The sequence below is a fragment of the Danio rerio genome, chromosome 1 (assembly GCF_049306965.1).
Source record: "Danio rerio strain Tuebingen ecotype United States chromosome 1, GRCz12tu, whole genome shotgun sequence".
Taxonomy (NCBI): domain Eukaryota; kingdom Metazoa; phylum Chordata; class Actinopteri; order Cypriniformes; family Danionidae; genus Danio; species Danio rerio.
The window spans coordinates 35,385,334-35,400,000 of NC_133176.1; the positions used below are offsets into that span (position 1 = coordinate 35,385,334).

Sequence of the window (14,667 nt, forward strand, 5' to 3'; positions counted from 1 at the left end):
AAATGTTCCAGGATTGTTAATATTGCAGGGAAGAAACTTGTTTCTTATTAAAACTATTAAATAATGTTTATGTAAAAATGCAGGAATAGGTTTAGGGGCAGGCTTTGGTGTGTGTATATGCATGTTCCTTGTGAGGACCAAATGTCAATTGCAACCTTGTGGGAACAATTTGTATTGATGAAAACGGCTCATAAATCAAACAAAATGAATTTTATAAAAATATAAAAATGCAAATTGTTTCCTGTGAGGGTTGGGATTAGAGATAGGCGAAAGAATATACAGTATTTATATTATAAAAAATCATTAACAAATATAGCTTTACAAAAATGTCTGTGTGTGTACCTTCATTCTTCTCTGGATGGCACTGATATCTGGCCTCTCATTGCTGCTACTGTCCAAATGCCTACAGAAAGAAAGAATGTTAGTGAGAGAAAAGCAGAGTCTGAATGTAAAAACAAAGAAGTGAAGAGGAGGATGGGATGGTATCAGTTGGAGTCAGAAATGGAGTGTGAGCTCCAAAGTCGATGTCAAGGTTTAAAAATAACTGCTTATCAGCAGGTGAACTCTCTCACTCTGTGCCCCACACAGCCGACTGGTGCACCAGTCAGAACTGAGCAAACAGTGAATCCATTTATTCACCATTTATTTCTTTACTTTGTGTGTTTTTTTTTTTTAATTTTTAAATTTTTTTTTTACCTTTGTTCAGTTTCACTTCGTTTTAGAATATGAAGGATACAGAAAACTCTCAAGATTCAGAAATAAACCTCCGATAGACATCATCATATTCTCAACATGTTTTATTTCCAAAACATATTACATTTAATATTAGATATTATACTATATCAATAAATAAAAGCTTACCTAGACCTTCTTTAATTTTGATTATGACAGATGAAAAATAAAGGCAGTTCAACTAGATTCTACATACAGTATAGCTATTCAAGCAGGCTATTCAAAATTATTGTTGACAAACCTAATCCGCATACTTAATCAACAGACAGTCTTCACGTAAACACTACCGATTACTTTTTATCGAGTTTTAATTTGTTGTTTTGAGCAGGAAAGTTTGCATTAGTTCTAGAACTCATTGCTAGCTACAGTGTATGTTTTGTTTTATTTTCAGATTAATCTTGCATTACTAATAAATCAACAACAGACAACTATAAAGAATTTAAACTATAGGATAAATATTTTGTCATATATTACTATTGCGCCGGGTGTTTGATAGAGCCTTTAGTGATGCATGAAACTGAAACCAGTGTTGATGTATGGTAGTATGGTAATTCTATTTTTTAATTAATGAATTAATTACATTTAGTAACAATGCATTTAACTTGGCTACATATTACCATGTATGTGCTTAGTTGATTTGGTGAATATACAGTTAACTGAATCATTCTATTTAGAATCATGAAACTGAAATCAGTGTTGATGGCTGTTAAGATCCTCTTGTGTCAGTCTACTATACCTCCTCTGGTGGCATATAACAGAATGTTTCTAACTTTAAAATCTTATACTATTTGTTTGGTTGAAATTGGCAATTTTAGTTAGGGTCACATTTAGGCCAAACACTATTACAGAACAGCATTCTCTAAGTGTGTTATCTTAACTACGGATAGGTATTACAGAAATGTCCTAACTTGACAAATAAACAAAAACACACAAACTACACACTCTTAAGTTCAGAGCACAGCAACACCTGCCCTAACTTATGAAAGGTTAATGGGGGAAGAACTCTTATAGAAGAAGAACACTTATAGTTACACTGTTCAACAATGGCATTGCATTTATTGATGATTGAAACTAAAGAACAGAGATGTTTAATGGTAAAAAGTCTCTTGGAGGACCCCAAAAGGGTTACATATCGAGGACAAAGCACTTATGCAATTACAGACGGTCACACAACATGATAGCGCAGGAACTGCAACCAGCATTACAGAGACCAAAAAAGCATCATGGAGCATTACCAGTTTCAGTGCAAGCAAAGAGCACAGAATCCCCAAGAGGCAACACTTTAGTGCAATTTAGGAAACACAACTGCAGCCATTTTGGAATGAAAACTCCAATAGAACAACAGCATATTATTCATTCATTTTCTTGTCGGCTTAGTCCCTTTATTAATCCGGGGTCGCCACAGCGGAATGAACCGCAAACTTATCCAGCAAGTTTTTTTACGCAGCGGATGCCCTTCCAGCTGCAACCCATCTGGGAAACATTCAAACACACACTCATACACTACGGACAATTTAGCTTACCCAATTCACCTGTACCACATGTCTTTGGACTGTGGGGGAAACCGGAGCACCCGGAGGAAACCCACGCGAAGGCAGGGAGAACATGCAAACTCCACACAGAAACGCCAACTGAGCCGAGGTTCGAACCAGCGACCATCTTGCTGTGAGGCGAACGTGCTACTACAGCATATTATAAGTCTGTAAAATAAACTATTAAAAGTGCTAATGATAGTGATAATAAGTGTTGTATTATTGTCTTTCAGGTTATATCTCAGCTTTAATGCGCTTTTTAAATAAATACATAAAAAACAAAGCAGCTGCTTGCCATCGCGACAGCAGTAAGATCCAATGGACAGCTGATTGCTTTCACTCTAAAATGGGAGAATCCGGGGCTGTTGCTGGGTGCTGCTGTTGTAATGAAATGTTCTATTGAGTGTTGCCTCTCGGTCATTCTAAGCTCTTTGGTGCAAGTGACTAAGGGCTTATGGTTTTTTGTTTGATTTAGATTTTTTTTTAAATCAATTTTGTTAATGCTAACTCATTAGCAGCTCCTGCAGTCTTGTTGTTTTGTAACAGAGTAGATTGTCGAACTTGATGTCACAATTTAACAAATCCTAACTCAAGATAAGACCAGATAGGATTAAAATCTTCTGTAATATGAAATTGTGAAAAATCCTAATTTAATTTATCATTACTAAAGTTAGGGCTGAAGATAAGAAACTTTCTTTAATCTGTCCTTTGCAACATCACATTTAAAAAAAAATAGCTGTTCAGTTCTAGTTCTAATACAATAACTTTTTTTTCTACTATTTTCAGTTTTAAATATTGAATTTTGCCACTTCATGAGACACACACAAACACACACATTGATGAACAAAGGCAGCATTACTCACTTGTATAGTTCTGCCAAGAAAATGTCCAAACCCTGAAGTTCCTCGAACAGAGCTGTGAATGAGAGGGCAGAAACCTGTCATGACTGGGTTTCACATGGCTTTTTCTTTAGCCTATCAAGTGTGAACATTTCATCCCACTCTCTTTTTTCCTTCAATCACTGTGTAAGCATTCCTTTCTTTATTGAGCTGCTCACAAGAAGGCTTATTTCACACTATTAGCATTTAACAATCACAGGGTTTCTAATGTGTAATAAAACTGCAATGCAGAAAATAAAGCCGTTTCTAGCTTGAACAAAACTAAGAATTCTTATTTTAAAGGAAGGGTATAGTGAAACATGTTTTGTTATGCTGGTTACCCATAATGCACTGTAAGGATTTGCACAGTCTATACTTCAGTGGAGATCAGAGCTGCTGGATTTACAGCGTGATAATTCACCATTTTTCTCCTGAAATACATTAAACTAAGTGGTTGTTTAGATGGGAGAGGAATAGAGTAAACGTTACCATAAACTGTGCATCGAATAAAATACAAACACTGGTGTAATCTTATGCTTTACAGACCAGCCTAGGCTGATCACACCAATGTGATTATATGCATGAAAAGGCTAAAAATATGTATGTTGACACTTACAGCTTTTATCAGTCCACACATGCAGCTCCTGAGCCAATTCAGGAATCACCAGGAACGTTCGCCAACCCTGTCGCTTCTTGGACTTCAGGATATCTCCAAAAATATGATCCCCAATGTACAAAATATCCTTTCCTTTTGCTCCGAGCAGATCACACACAATATCAGAAGAACCTGAACAGGGATCATAGCACACAATACTTTTTTAGAGACTGACACTCTGAATGTCTGCAGCATATTCAATTTAATTAAATTTTTTATTTATTTGCTCATCCACTGTGATATTATTATGACAACTAAGCATCAGCAATGTGTTAAATGTTTATCATAGCACAATTTATTCCAATCAGTATAATTGTCAAAGTCTTCACATATTATGAAAATGCCTTTTTTATTATAAATATATCTCCAATTAAAAAGCCAATTAAAAACAATTAAACACTCTCACAGGTTTTGTCAGCAAATTATGCATTTGTGAATCAGTTGTAGGAATCTTACACTAACAGCTAATACTCATCAACAAAATATGTTTCAATGCCCTTAATGATCTGTGAGTTTCTGTTTGTGTGTCTGCATCTTTATCCAAGAATTTCCAGTACCTCCAGAGTATACAATGCCATGTTGTAAAGGTCCAGTGTACGTCCCTATCTTCAGCCGCCCTGTGGTCTGGGATAGAGAACATATTGAATAATATTTAAAAATCCTGAATGTTCATTTCATGTACAGCACTTCAATGGTTCTAAACAATAAACAAGGTTCTACTATGGGCCAAAGCACATTTCCGACAAGCTGTAAATTCTGAAAAGTTTTCAAAACTCTTAAGAGGCCTTATTACGGGTTTTTGAAAATGACCTTCCATGCTGTGTGTAACACAGCACTAGGCTAATGAAAACATCCAGCTGAGGTGTAAATCTGAAAGTGCACCGTCATTAAAATTATTGATTCTTTAACGAAATAGTCGAATAAATGAATGGTGTTGGGTTCTGATATTTTGCCTAAATGCAAATACAATACATTTCCAAATGTGAAATGACGGATCCAGTAAAACAAGATCGTGCCTTTCCCTTCAGACACTAGTGGAGTGAGGGGGATCAAAGGACAGATTATGACACGAAGATCACGATCACTGACAAATGGAGATTTGGATGTCGGGAATAAAGGGTTAAAGTTCACACCACAGTATAGTATAGTGCTATGCTTGTTCCTGTCGTTTTCCTAGTGATTGATACAATATCCTACACTGCAATGCGAGACTCATTGGCCATTTGCTATTAAAGGAAGGAGCAGCAGAGACTATTATGTATGGGACTTTGTCGGACTGTTACAGTTCATATGGACCAGTTTCTTCTTCCTCCGTATCATAACATATTAGTGTAATTAAAATGGTTTCCTCATTTTATGTAGTTTGCAAAATATGTATTTAATTGTGTGTTGTAACTAGTAATCACTCATCTATTATAAATCAGTGCTTGTACTGCATTTCTCAGGTTAAATCTGTATGGCGCTGTTCACATAATGCGTTCAAAACGACGATGAAAATGTGACACGTGCTTCTTTCTTTACTGATTTAAATGTCTTTCTGTTTTCTGTCGTTTGTCTTAGCTATGGCCACCATCAGCTGTTACTACACATGCACAGCATGGTCAATTTTCAAAATAGTTCAACTTTTGCCACTGTGTGGATTACTACTGAACGAGTGTCGTTGTTAATACTTGGGGTTGTGGTTAAGAATAGAGGAATATGCTGGTGTTTAACTGCATTGCTTTAATACACTCCTATATTGGGCTCTCATTTACTCTGTGCGACTTCATAATTGTGGGGGGCATTTATCTTTCTGTCTCACGCTGAACCCAGTTGACCAATCACAACAGACTGGGCAATTGGACTAAAAACAGCAGACTAGTCTCATGCAAAGTAGGGGTTTGGGAACAAATGAATCCCTGAACAATTTGTTTAAGATCAGAAAAGACAAGTCACAACAAATGTGTCTCAGCTAAAAACTTAATTTTGCAAATAAATGAATGAGAAAATTGCCATTTAAATAGGTGATAAAAAATAAATATGTCCAAATGCAGATAATTCTGGGATTTAATTATGTGTATTTATTTTGAAATATTTTATATATTGTGACTCTTAGTAACTAAATATACTTTAAGTTTATGCATTACAGTTAGTTAATTTGCAGCACAAATAAATAATAAGTGAACATTCAAAGGGTAATTCACAAAACTTCAATTGTGTCTGCTGAAATAACTGTTTATGTGCACAAACACATGTCTGCACTGTTTTAGCCTCAGAGTCACTAAACAAATTATGTAAATCAGGTAATGATGCAAAAGCAATTTTGCCCTACTCAGATTAGATCAGTGCAGCAAGTTCTGTCCTGACTACAAACAGCGAAAAAGCTGAATATTTATGCACAATTATGCAAATCTTTCAGCCAGTTCTTTAGTGCAGATTGCAGTGAAATGTACTGGATACAGACACATTTTTTCACTATAATCTTTCTCTTAGAATTGCCTGAACAGTTTAGCACCTTACATTCTCACAAAAAAGGTAGGAGAGCTGTAAACAAGGGCAGTACTGTTTCAAAAGACACAAGTTTGCACCTAAAGGGTCTATATTTGTACCTAAAAGAGGTACACTTAGTACTTTTTACATACTAATGTGCACTCTTTAGGTACAAATATGGACCATTCAGGAACAAATGTGTACCACCCCAAAGACAGCTCTCCTTTATTTCTGAAAGTGGCACTGTACAGGGAAGCTGTAAAAGGAACGACAGGAAAGAGTTTTCCTCTCTAATTAGCTGTACTCTGCTCAGCAGACTAACAGTATGAATGTTCCACACTCAGCGCTGACAAACTCTCTGAGTGTTCGCGTTCAGCAGGATAAAATGTTCCAGAACGTGCAATACTACACCTGCTGACTGAGTGTCTGTTTCTGTGGTGCTATGTACCCACCGTATCCACCTGTCTCAGAACCGTTCCCTCTCCAAAAAATAAAGGCTTTCGGGCATCCACTAGGATGAGGTCGAAGTACGACTGCCATGGACGATGTGGAGTGCCATGCTATAACACAAAAGATTATTATGAGCAATTTATGACAGTAAACCTATCTAGAAATGTTTATCAGAAGACTGAAAAAAGTTATACCTTTGGGCCATGGGGGAAGTCAAACAAGTATGTCATAATTTTCTGTAAAACAGACAAAATAAAAGCTGAGTTTGTTGACAGATTTCTTTATAGAAATGGCTTCACGAGGCAGATTGTATGCATGTCCAAATATGTTTTTTTCTTTCACTGATCAAATACCTAGTGAGCTGCAAACAGAGAGACTTTAAGAAGAATCATAAGCTAGGTTGTGAGGTAAAGCTGTGTGTAAAAGACTTAAAAGATTTAAGGCTGATTTATACTTCTGCGTCAAGTGCACGCTTGTGGTCAGGTGCAGCCTTCGTGTGGTCACATAGCCCTCGCCATGGCTGACGCTGACACACACCTCTCAAAAAATTTAAATACTTGTTATAAATGTAAATACTTGTTATAATTACATAGCACAAGCTCTGTGACTGGTCGGCTTGGTAGCGCTGATGAGTGTGGGCAGGGCCGAGAGCCATGCAAACCCGTTGGAGCGAGTGTATACAAGTGTCGAGTCCCATGAAGGAGCTCCATTTAAGGTTCATTAGTTAATGCATTTACTAACATGAAATAATCATGAACAACACATCTACAGGATTTAATAATCATATATGAACATTTACTAATGCATTAATAACATCCGAGTCCATGCTTGTTAACATTAGTTAATGCACCATGAGTTAACATGAACTAACAATGAACTATTGTATTTTCATTAACTAACGTTAACTAACATGAACAAATACAGTAGTAGATGTATTGTTCATTGTTTGTTTATCTTAGTAAATGCATTAATTAACATTACCTAATGAACCTTATTTTAAAGTGTGACCAAGTTTTGTTCAGTGTTTACCTTATGATTAAAGGTTGCATGTCCGCCAGTTCCCACATATGAGCGAGTTTTAGCAAATTTTACATGGGGGTAGAGTTCAGAAAAAAACAAAATACCAGCGAAGAATATAGACACAGAGAAACATAAAAACCTACTGCCATCTAGTGTTTTGGAAGTGTTACTGTAGAGCAACACAAACAGCACACAGAGGTATAAATGCAGGAAATGCACAAGGCATGCGCTGTGGGTCACGCAGATCACTCGACATAGAAGTATAAATCAGCCTTTAGATAAACTGACATTTGCTAACAAATAAATAAAAGTGTACTCAATGTTTTTTATTATTCGGTGAATATGTTCATATAAGTACACAGGAGAAACTGGTGAAAAATGCTATAAGGAAAAAATGGTAAAAATAGTGATGACTTTAAAAATGTAAACACTGAGTTCACAAAAACTTTCCAAAAGACTTTCAGGAGCGATAAAGTCAAAAAGTTGTGAATACGACATAGAAACTACTAGAGCTGTGGTAAAAAAAAAAAAAAATCATTCAAGAAATCGATTCAAAGATTTTCAAAATATTCTTTCCTAAATAGATTCTGAGCTTAGTTTAACCATGCACTTAAATGCTCACGAGAAAGAGAGTGTATGTGTGTGTGTGTGTGTGTGTGTGTGTGTGTGTTGGGATGACTCATTTAAGCTGGATTTTATGTCACAAGATTAAGACAAAAACAGCTCATTATGAACATTCTTTTGATTTGCTAAAGCCTTTCCTAATTTTATTAATGATTGATTTATGTTCAAGTGGTATTTTTAAGAAATCGCATTCAAGCACAGTATGGTTATTTGTAAAGCGTATAGCACAATCTAGTGTTAAAAAAAAGCTCAGAATCCTTTCATGAGAGTATAGCAGCGCTGCATTTTGAAAATCTGATTTCTCAAATAATTTTCCATCAAAGCTCTGTAAAATAAATTCCAAAAATATAAAAATCGCATGTCTATCACTCACAGCACTGTTTCCATCTTTCTGAAATTCAACAAGACATCCATCATGGCTGAGATTGATTATAATCATTTTAAGCAACAGTTGTATTTGTTACACGCGTATGTGCATGCTAATTATTTGACTGTGTACATATGAGGTTAAATGTAAAACTTGACATGTAAACCATTCCAAATCTGTCATTTTTTAGGTTTTCTTCTCATTAGCATGCTAAGATGTGTCCATGTTGCTAATATGTATTCAGGCAGCTCACTAGTTTCTAAAAGAGTTTTTATATGCTTGTTTGCATCAATAAACTCACATGTGTGTACTTGTAGTCACTGTTGGTGGCTAAGAAGACTTTGGAGACTTCATTCATACGGCTCAGCAGCAATGGCAACTTTGCCTTTAGATAAATAAAGCAAAATTATTCTCAGGATTGCAATTACACTGTAAACTGCAAACTGTAATACAAAAAGTTCAACTTACATCCTTTACAACGTACTTCTCCAGGTTTTCCACTGTTTTCTCCTTCAGTGTTCCCTGAAGAAACAAACAAAAATAAAACATAAAATAAAACAAAAATTTACATGTTTATTTATTTGGTTTAGTTTTTTAAAACAATAACACATTAAGGGCTCTATTTTGACAATTCATGCGCAAAGTGCAGGGCGCAAAAGCAATTAGGGCGTGTTGGAATCCATTTTTGCTGATTAAAGGAAGCTTTGAAAAAATCCGCTTTGCGCCTTGGCGCATAGTCTAAAAGGGTTGAGCTTATTTTCTTAATGAGTTATTGGTGTGTTTTGAGAATAAACCAATCAGAGTCTCATCCCTCATTCCTTTTAAAAGTCAGTTGCGTTGCGCCATAGCACATTTGCTATTTACATGATGGACTTAGGAAGTGGAAAAACTGAGCATTTCACAAGCAACAAACAGTTTAACAGAGTTAAATTGTTATGAATAAACTGAAAAAGCCCCCCAAGATGAAGAAGGCATGAAAGTGAAAGTATGGTTTTTATATTTATGTAGGCTAAAAAATATTTTGTTTTGTAATATTTTAATCCTTTATATTTATATGCTATAGGCTATATATCCTTATTATATCCTATATATATATATATATATATATATATGTATATATATATATATATATATATATATATATATATATATATATATATATATATATATATATATATATATATATATTAGTGCTGTCAATCTTTTTTTTTTTAATTTTTAAAAAAAATTAACTAATTAATCTCACTTTTTTTTTTTAATTAATCGCAATTAATAGCATTTAAAAGACTGATACTAGTAATTTTGGTTATTCGAGTGTACAATTAATGTAAACGCAAGACAAATGCTGTTTAAATTCAAAATATAATTCATTATTAGAACTTTTGTTTAACTTGTAACACAGATTTCTTCATGTAAACAACATACCCACAATAAACCATCAAGATCCTGCTTGACAGTTATATTTATTACAGAAATAAAACCACAGGCATGTTAAAGCCATTTGAATTTCAAAACAATCAATGCTAATAAAGAAAACATTGATTTCCATATTGGATTCTAAGTGGACTGCAAAAAATGCCAAAATACAGGAATTGCAGATATGGAAATATATAATAATAATAATAAAGTATAGAAAATCTGTGCATGCCCTTGAATAGGTTTACCAACTTCCATTCTATAAAAGCACAAAAGCCATATATATGAACTAACGAGTTGACAAATAAAAAAAAAAAAAACTACTTTTTTTATTTATTTATTATTAAAATAAAATTATAATCCACACTGGAAATGTGGGTGCCTGTGTGTTTTGAGGGAGCCTAATAAATAATGAACATAACAAAAACTGCCTACTAACGCACACAGTTAATGTTGATTAATAAAATAAAGATAAATAATAAAAGCAACGTGTCTCAACCCTAAAAAATGTTTAACTGAACAATGAAACATCAAACGTAGCTAACAGCTTTTACATTGTCAATCAAATGAACTTAAACAATTAAAAAATGCAACAAATATTTGTTTGGACAGAAATACAAAACTAAATGTAAAAAAAAAAAGTTGCTTAAGTTGCACACTCGTTTGGTCATGTATAAATATCATTATAATATCCATATTGTATAAATATTATTGTCACTATAAGCCTACATCAGGGGTGTCGAAACTACGGCCCGCGGGCCATCTGCGGCCCGCAATCAGTTTTATGGCGGCCCGCGAGGCTTTTTATAAATATCAATAGCATCTGGCCCGCTATACAAAAATGAACGTAATGCGTACATGCATTTAATTAAGCAGCAGTTCTTGTTATGATCTATCGATCTATCTATCTATCTATCTATCTATCTATCTATCTATCTATCTATCTATCTATCTATCTATCTATCTATCTATCTATCTATCTATCTATCTATCTATCTATCTATCTATCTATCTATCTATCTATCTACACAGTTGAAGTCTGAATTATTTGCCCCTCTTTGATTTATTTCTTCTTTTTTAAATATTTCTCAAATGATGTTTAACAGAGCAAGGACATTTTCACAGTATGTCTGATAATATTTTTTCTTCTGGAGAAAGACTTATTTGTTTTATTTCGGCTAGAATAAAAGCAGTTTTTAATTTTTTATGAACCATTTTAAGGTCAAAATTATTAGCCCCTTAAGTCTTCAGAACAAACCATTGTTGCCTAATTAAATTGCCTAATTACCTTAATTTGACTAGTTTACTTAACTAACCTAGTAAAGCATTTAAATGTCACTTTAAGCTGTATAGAAGTGTCTTGATAAATATCTAGTCAAATATTATTTACTATTGTCATGGCAAAGATAAAATAAATTAGTAATTAGAAATGAGTTACTAAAAGTAATATGTTTAGAAATGTGTGTGTGTGTGTGTGTGTGTGTGTGTGTGTGTGTGTGTGTGTGTGTGTGTGTGTGTGTATGTACAACACATAAACACAATGTCATGATATCTCATGCGCTTGTCTTCTGAACGAGTGCATCTTAAAATACATGAATGACCCCTCATAGATCGTAAGAAGCAGGCATTCTTTATAATTTGTAAAATAAAGACTTGCAGGTTGAGGAAACAGCATAGGAATTTTCCGCGCCCGTGGTGCAGATTAAAAGTTTAAAAAAGTATATTTATATGGACAGATAGGTAACTAGATAGAATAGACAGGAGTAAATTGATCTGTGCCCCGCTGCAGAGTGCAGACAGACGCAAAAGCCTGCTCTCCCGCGGCGCGGACCGGCGCGTAAAGAAGGTCGCACACGGCAGCGCCGCGCAGCGCCATGTATTTTAGAATTCTAAACATAGGTTTCTATCAGGATACACACACCGGCGCCGCAAGTCAGCGGCTGGACGCAGTTCATTTTTCAGCCGCGCCACAGAGCATCATCTGATTAGTTTCATGTTAAATATCATTCAAATGTGCGCGTCTGGTGTGTGATACTTTAAACTGTCATGTGCGCGCCGTGTCGCGGCGCCGAGCGGCGCTTCTGGTGTGCGACCTGCTTAAGAAACAGGCGGGACTCTCTGCTATTTTGACGAATACACACCAACGTTACACAGAGCCCAACATGGAAGTTTGTGATTGGGTCAGCCCAATGTCAATAAAGAAAAGAACCAATGGGCTGCAGATTATGTCACACGGCTGCTTTGTCCGGAAAAGAAACATCTCACTTTCAGAGCGTGACAGCTAGCAGCACCGTCAATCACTCAGGCAGAAAAACATGACAGTCTGCTGAGTGTTTTATGGGCCGATCAGTTCATAAGCAGATGATCAGCCCGGCCCAAAAAGTAAGTTGAAACAGCGGGAAATTGCCGGGTCTGCCCCTGGCCACAACAGGAAAAAAAAATGCGTTAATTGCGTAAATTTTTTTAACGCTTTAATTATTTAAAATTAATCGCATGCGTTAACACGTTAATTTTGACAGCGCTAATAATATATATATATATATATATATATATATATATATATATATATATATATATATATATATATCCTTAATATTTAAATTATTTTTACTTTTTAAAGATATTTGTGTACTGTTGTACATCCTGTCTGTATTAAGCAATGTGTAACCGAGGCGCACAACTAACGCGTTCTGCGCTGGACATTAGACTGGCTTTGTTCTGGTCTATTGAACAATCTATTACAGTTTCTCAAAATAGCAATGCGCCAGCAATAGCCCCTTTCACACATACAGACCTTTCCGGAAAATTGCCGGCAATTTTCCGGAAAGGTTGTATGTGTGAACAGGTCCTTTTTGAAAATACCGGTAAATTCGTTCTGGCTATTTTCCGGAAGGAGAAGTTGTAACATTACCGGCAATTTGCCGGAATGCTGCGCTGTGTGAATGCAGAAGGAAGATTCCCGTAATAAGCGCGTGCACGTCTAGAACGTGCTGACGTGAGACGTCTGCTTTAGCCAATCACAACAGTCAGACGCATTTACGTCCACGCGGTTTGTGAGGATAAAAGCCTTTGAATATTTTTCCAGACACATTTAGCTGCTAGAAGTTAGTCAGATCACGTTTATATGTTCTTCTTAATGCCAACTGTGTAAATAATCATCGATGAGATGCTTATGATAAGCCGTTGTTTGTTTACGTTCGTGTGCCTGTGAAACAGCCTGTGAGCGCCAGCACACGCACATATTATGAACATCTCGACATGCGAAAGTGATCTTGAGAAAGTTGTTCACAATATCGATCATCCACAGAGTTTGTAATTTAGTCAAATGTTTACAAATACAAGCGCAGCCGTTTAAAACTCATTTGTGGTGAATGATGTCAGAATTTACCGGTATTTTGGAATGGATGTGTGAATGCTCTTTTCCGGAAAATTTCCGTAACGTCCTTGCCTGTGTGAACAGCGCTTTTTTGAACATACCGGTAAAGTCGTTCCGGAAATTTTCCGGATATTTACCGGTATCACTGTGTGAAAGGGGCTATAGCGCCTCAACCCGCCTCCTTTTTTAGACCAGAACGCCAATGGGCGCATTTATGAGCGCAAATGCGTCAAAACGTCAAAACGACTCTTGCGCCAAGCTGAAACTAGCAAACAACTATTGCATCATGCCTTGCACCGCATTGCGCTGGATGTATGATAGGGCCCTTTGTCTTGGTTAAATTTGTAAGAAAAAAAAAAAAGATGTACAGGTAAAGACCTGTAGCCTGTGAAATTGTAATTAATTTTCAAATGTTTTCCAAATACTGTTTAAAAAAGGATAAATTTTTAATAACAGTTTTAATAAGTAATTTATAATAACTATTTTATATTTTTGTCTTTGCCATGATGGTAGTACATACCACTTTAGTAGCGATTTTGCAAGATACTAATATTCAGTCAAAATCCCAACTTAAAGGTGTAACTAGGTTAATAAGATTAACTAGTCAAGTTCAGTTTATTGGGCAAGTCAACACTTCTTTGTTCTGTAGCCAGTCAGAAAAAGAGGCTAATAATTATTACCCCTAAATTATTTAAATTGTATTATTATTTAAAACTTTATTTTCCCCAGCCAAACAGAAAGAAATAAGCCTTTTCACAAAAGAAAAAATAGAATAGGAATACAGTGAAAATGTCCTTGCTCCGTTAAACATCACTTAAAAAAAAAGAGAAGAATTTCTTAGGAGGGCTAATAAATTTGCCTTCAACTATATGTTTTGTGACTTTACTTGGAAAATGTCCAATACCACATTGTGGTTTAACTGCTCACTGTGTGTGCATATACACTATGGTATGTTTAGCAGCTGAGAACTCATGAAGAGTTTATAAATTGTGCTAAGAAGTCAAAAAAGCAGTGTCTTCAATGCAGAGGGTATATTGTATACATAATGTGATAATCAGTATAATGTAACAGCTAGAGTCATATTTACACCTTGGGTGCGGTGAGGGTTAAATAAGCTATAAGTGAAAAAGCCAAGGGCATTTCTACTC

General features: G+C 35.4%; 2 protein-coding genes across 5 annotated transcripts in view; both read right to left on the bottom strand.

Moving 5' to 3' along the window:
• The window catches only part of LOC141385860 (uncharacterized), a 741,913-nt gene that overhangs the window by 308,572 nt on the left and 418,674 nt on the right, over positions 1-14,667 (bottom strand). The window lies entirely within an intron of this gene.
• The window catches only part of nt5c2b (5'-nucleotidase, cytosolic IIb), a 50,179-nt gene that overhangs the window by 7,741 nt on the left and 27,771 nt on the right, over positions 1-14,667 (bottom strand). For all 3 annotated transcript variants that reach the window (XM_021474992.3, XM_021474993.3, NM_001079966.2), the window contains 8 exons: positions 9,196-9,249; positions 9,029-9,112; positions 6,911-6,952; positions 6,719-6,826; positions 4,355-4,421; positions 3,759-3,929; positions 3,128-3,179; positions 343-403 (listed from right to left, as the gene is read on the bottom strand). In XM_021474992.3, the coding sequence (XP_021330667.1) occupies positions 343-403; positions 3,128-3,179; positions 3,759-3,929; positions 4,355-4,421; positions 6,719-6,826; positions 6,911-6,952; positions 9,029-9,112; positions 9,196-9,249 (639 nt within the window). The remainder of the gene's footprint in view (positions 1-342; positions 404-3,127; positions 3,180-3,758; positions 3,930-4,354; positions 4,422-6,718; positions 6,827-6,910; positions 6,953-9,028; positions 9,113-9,195; positions 9,250-14,667) is intronic.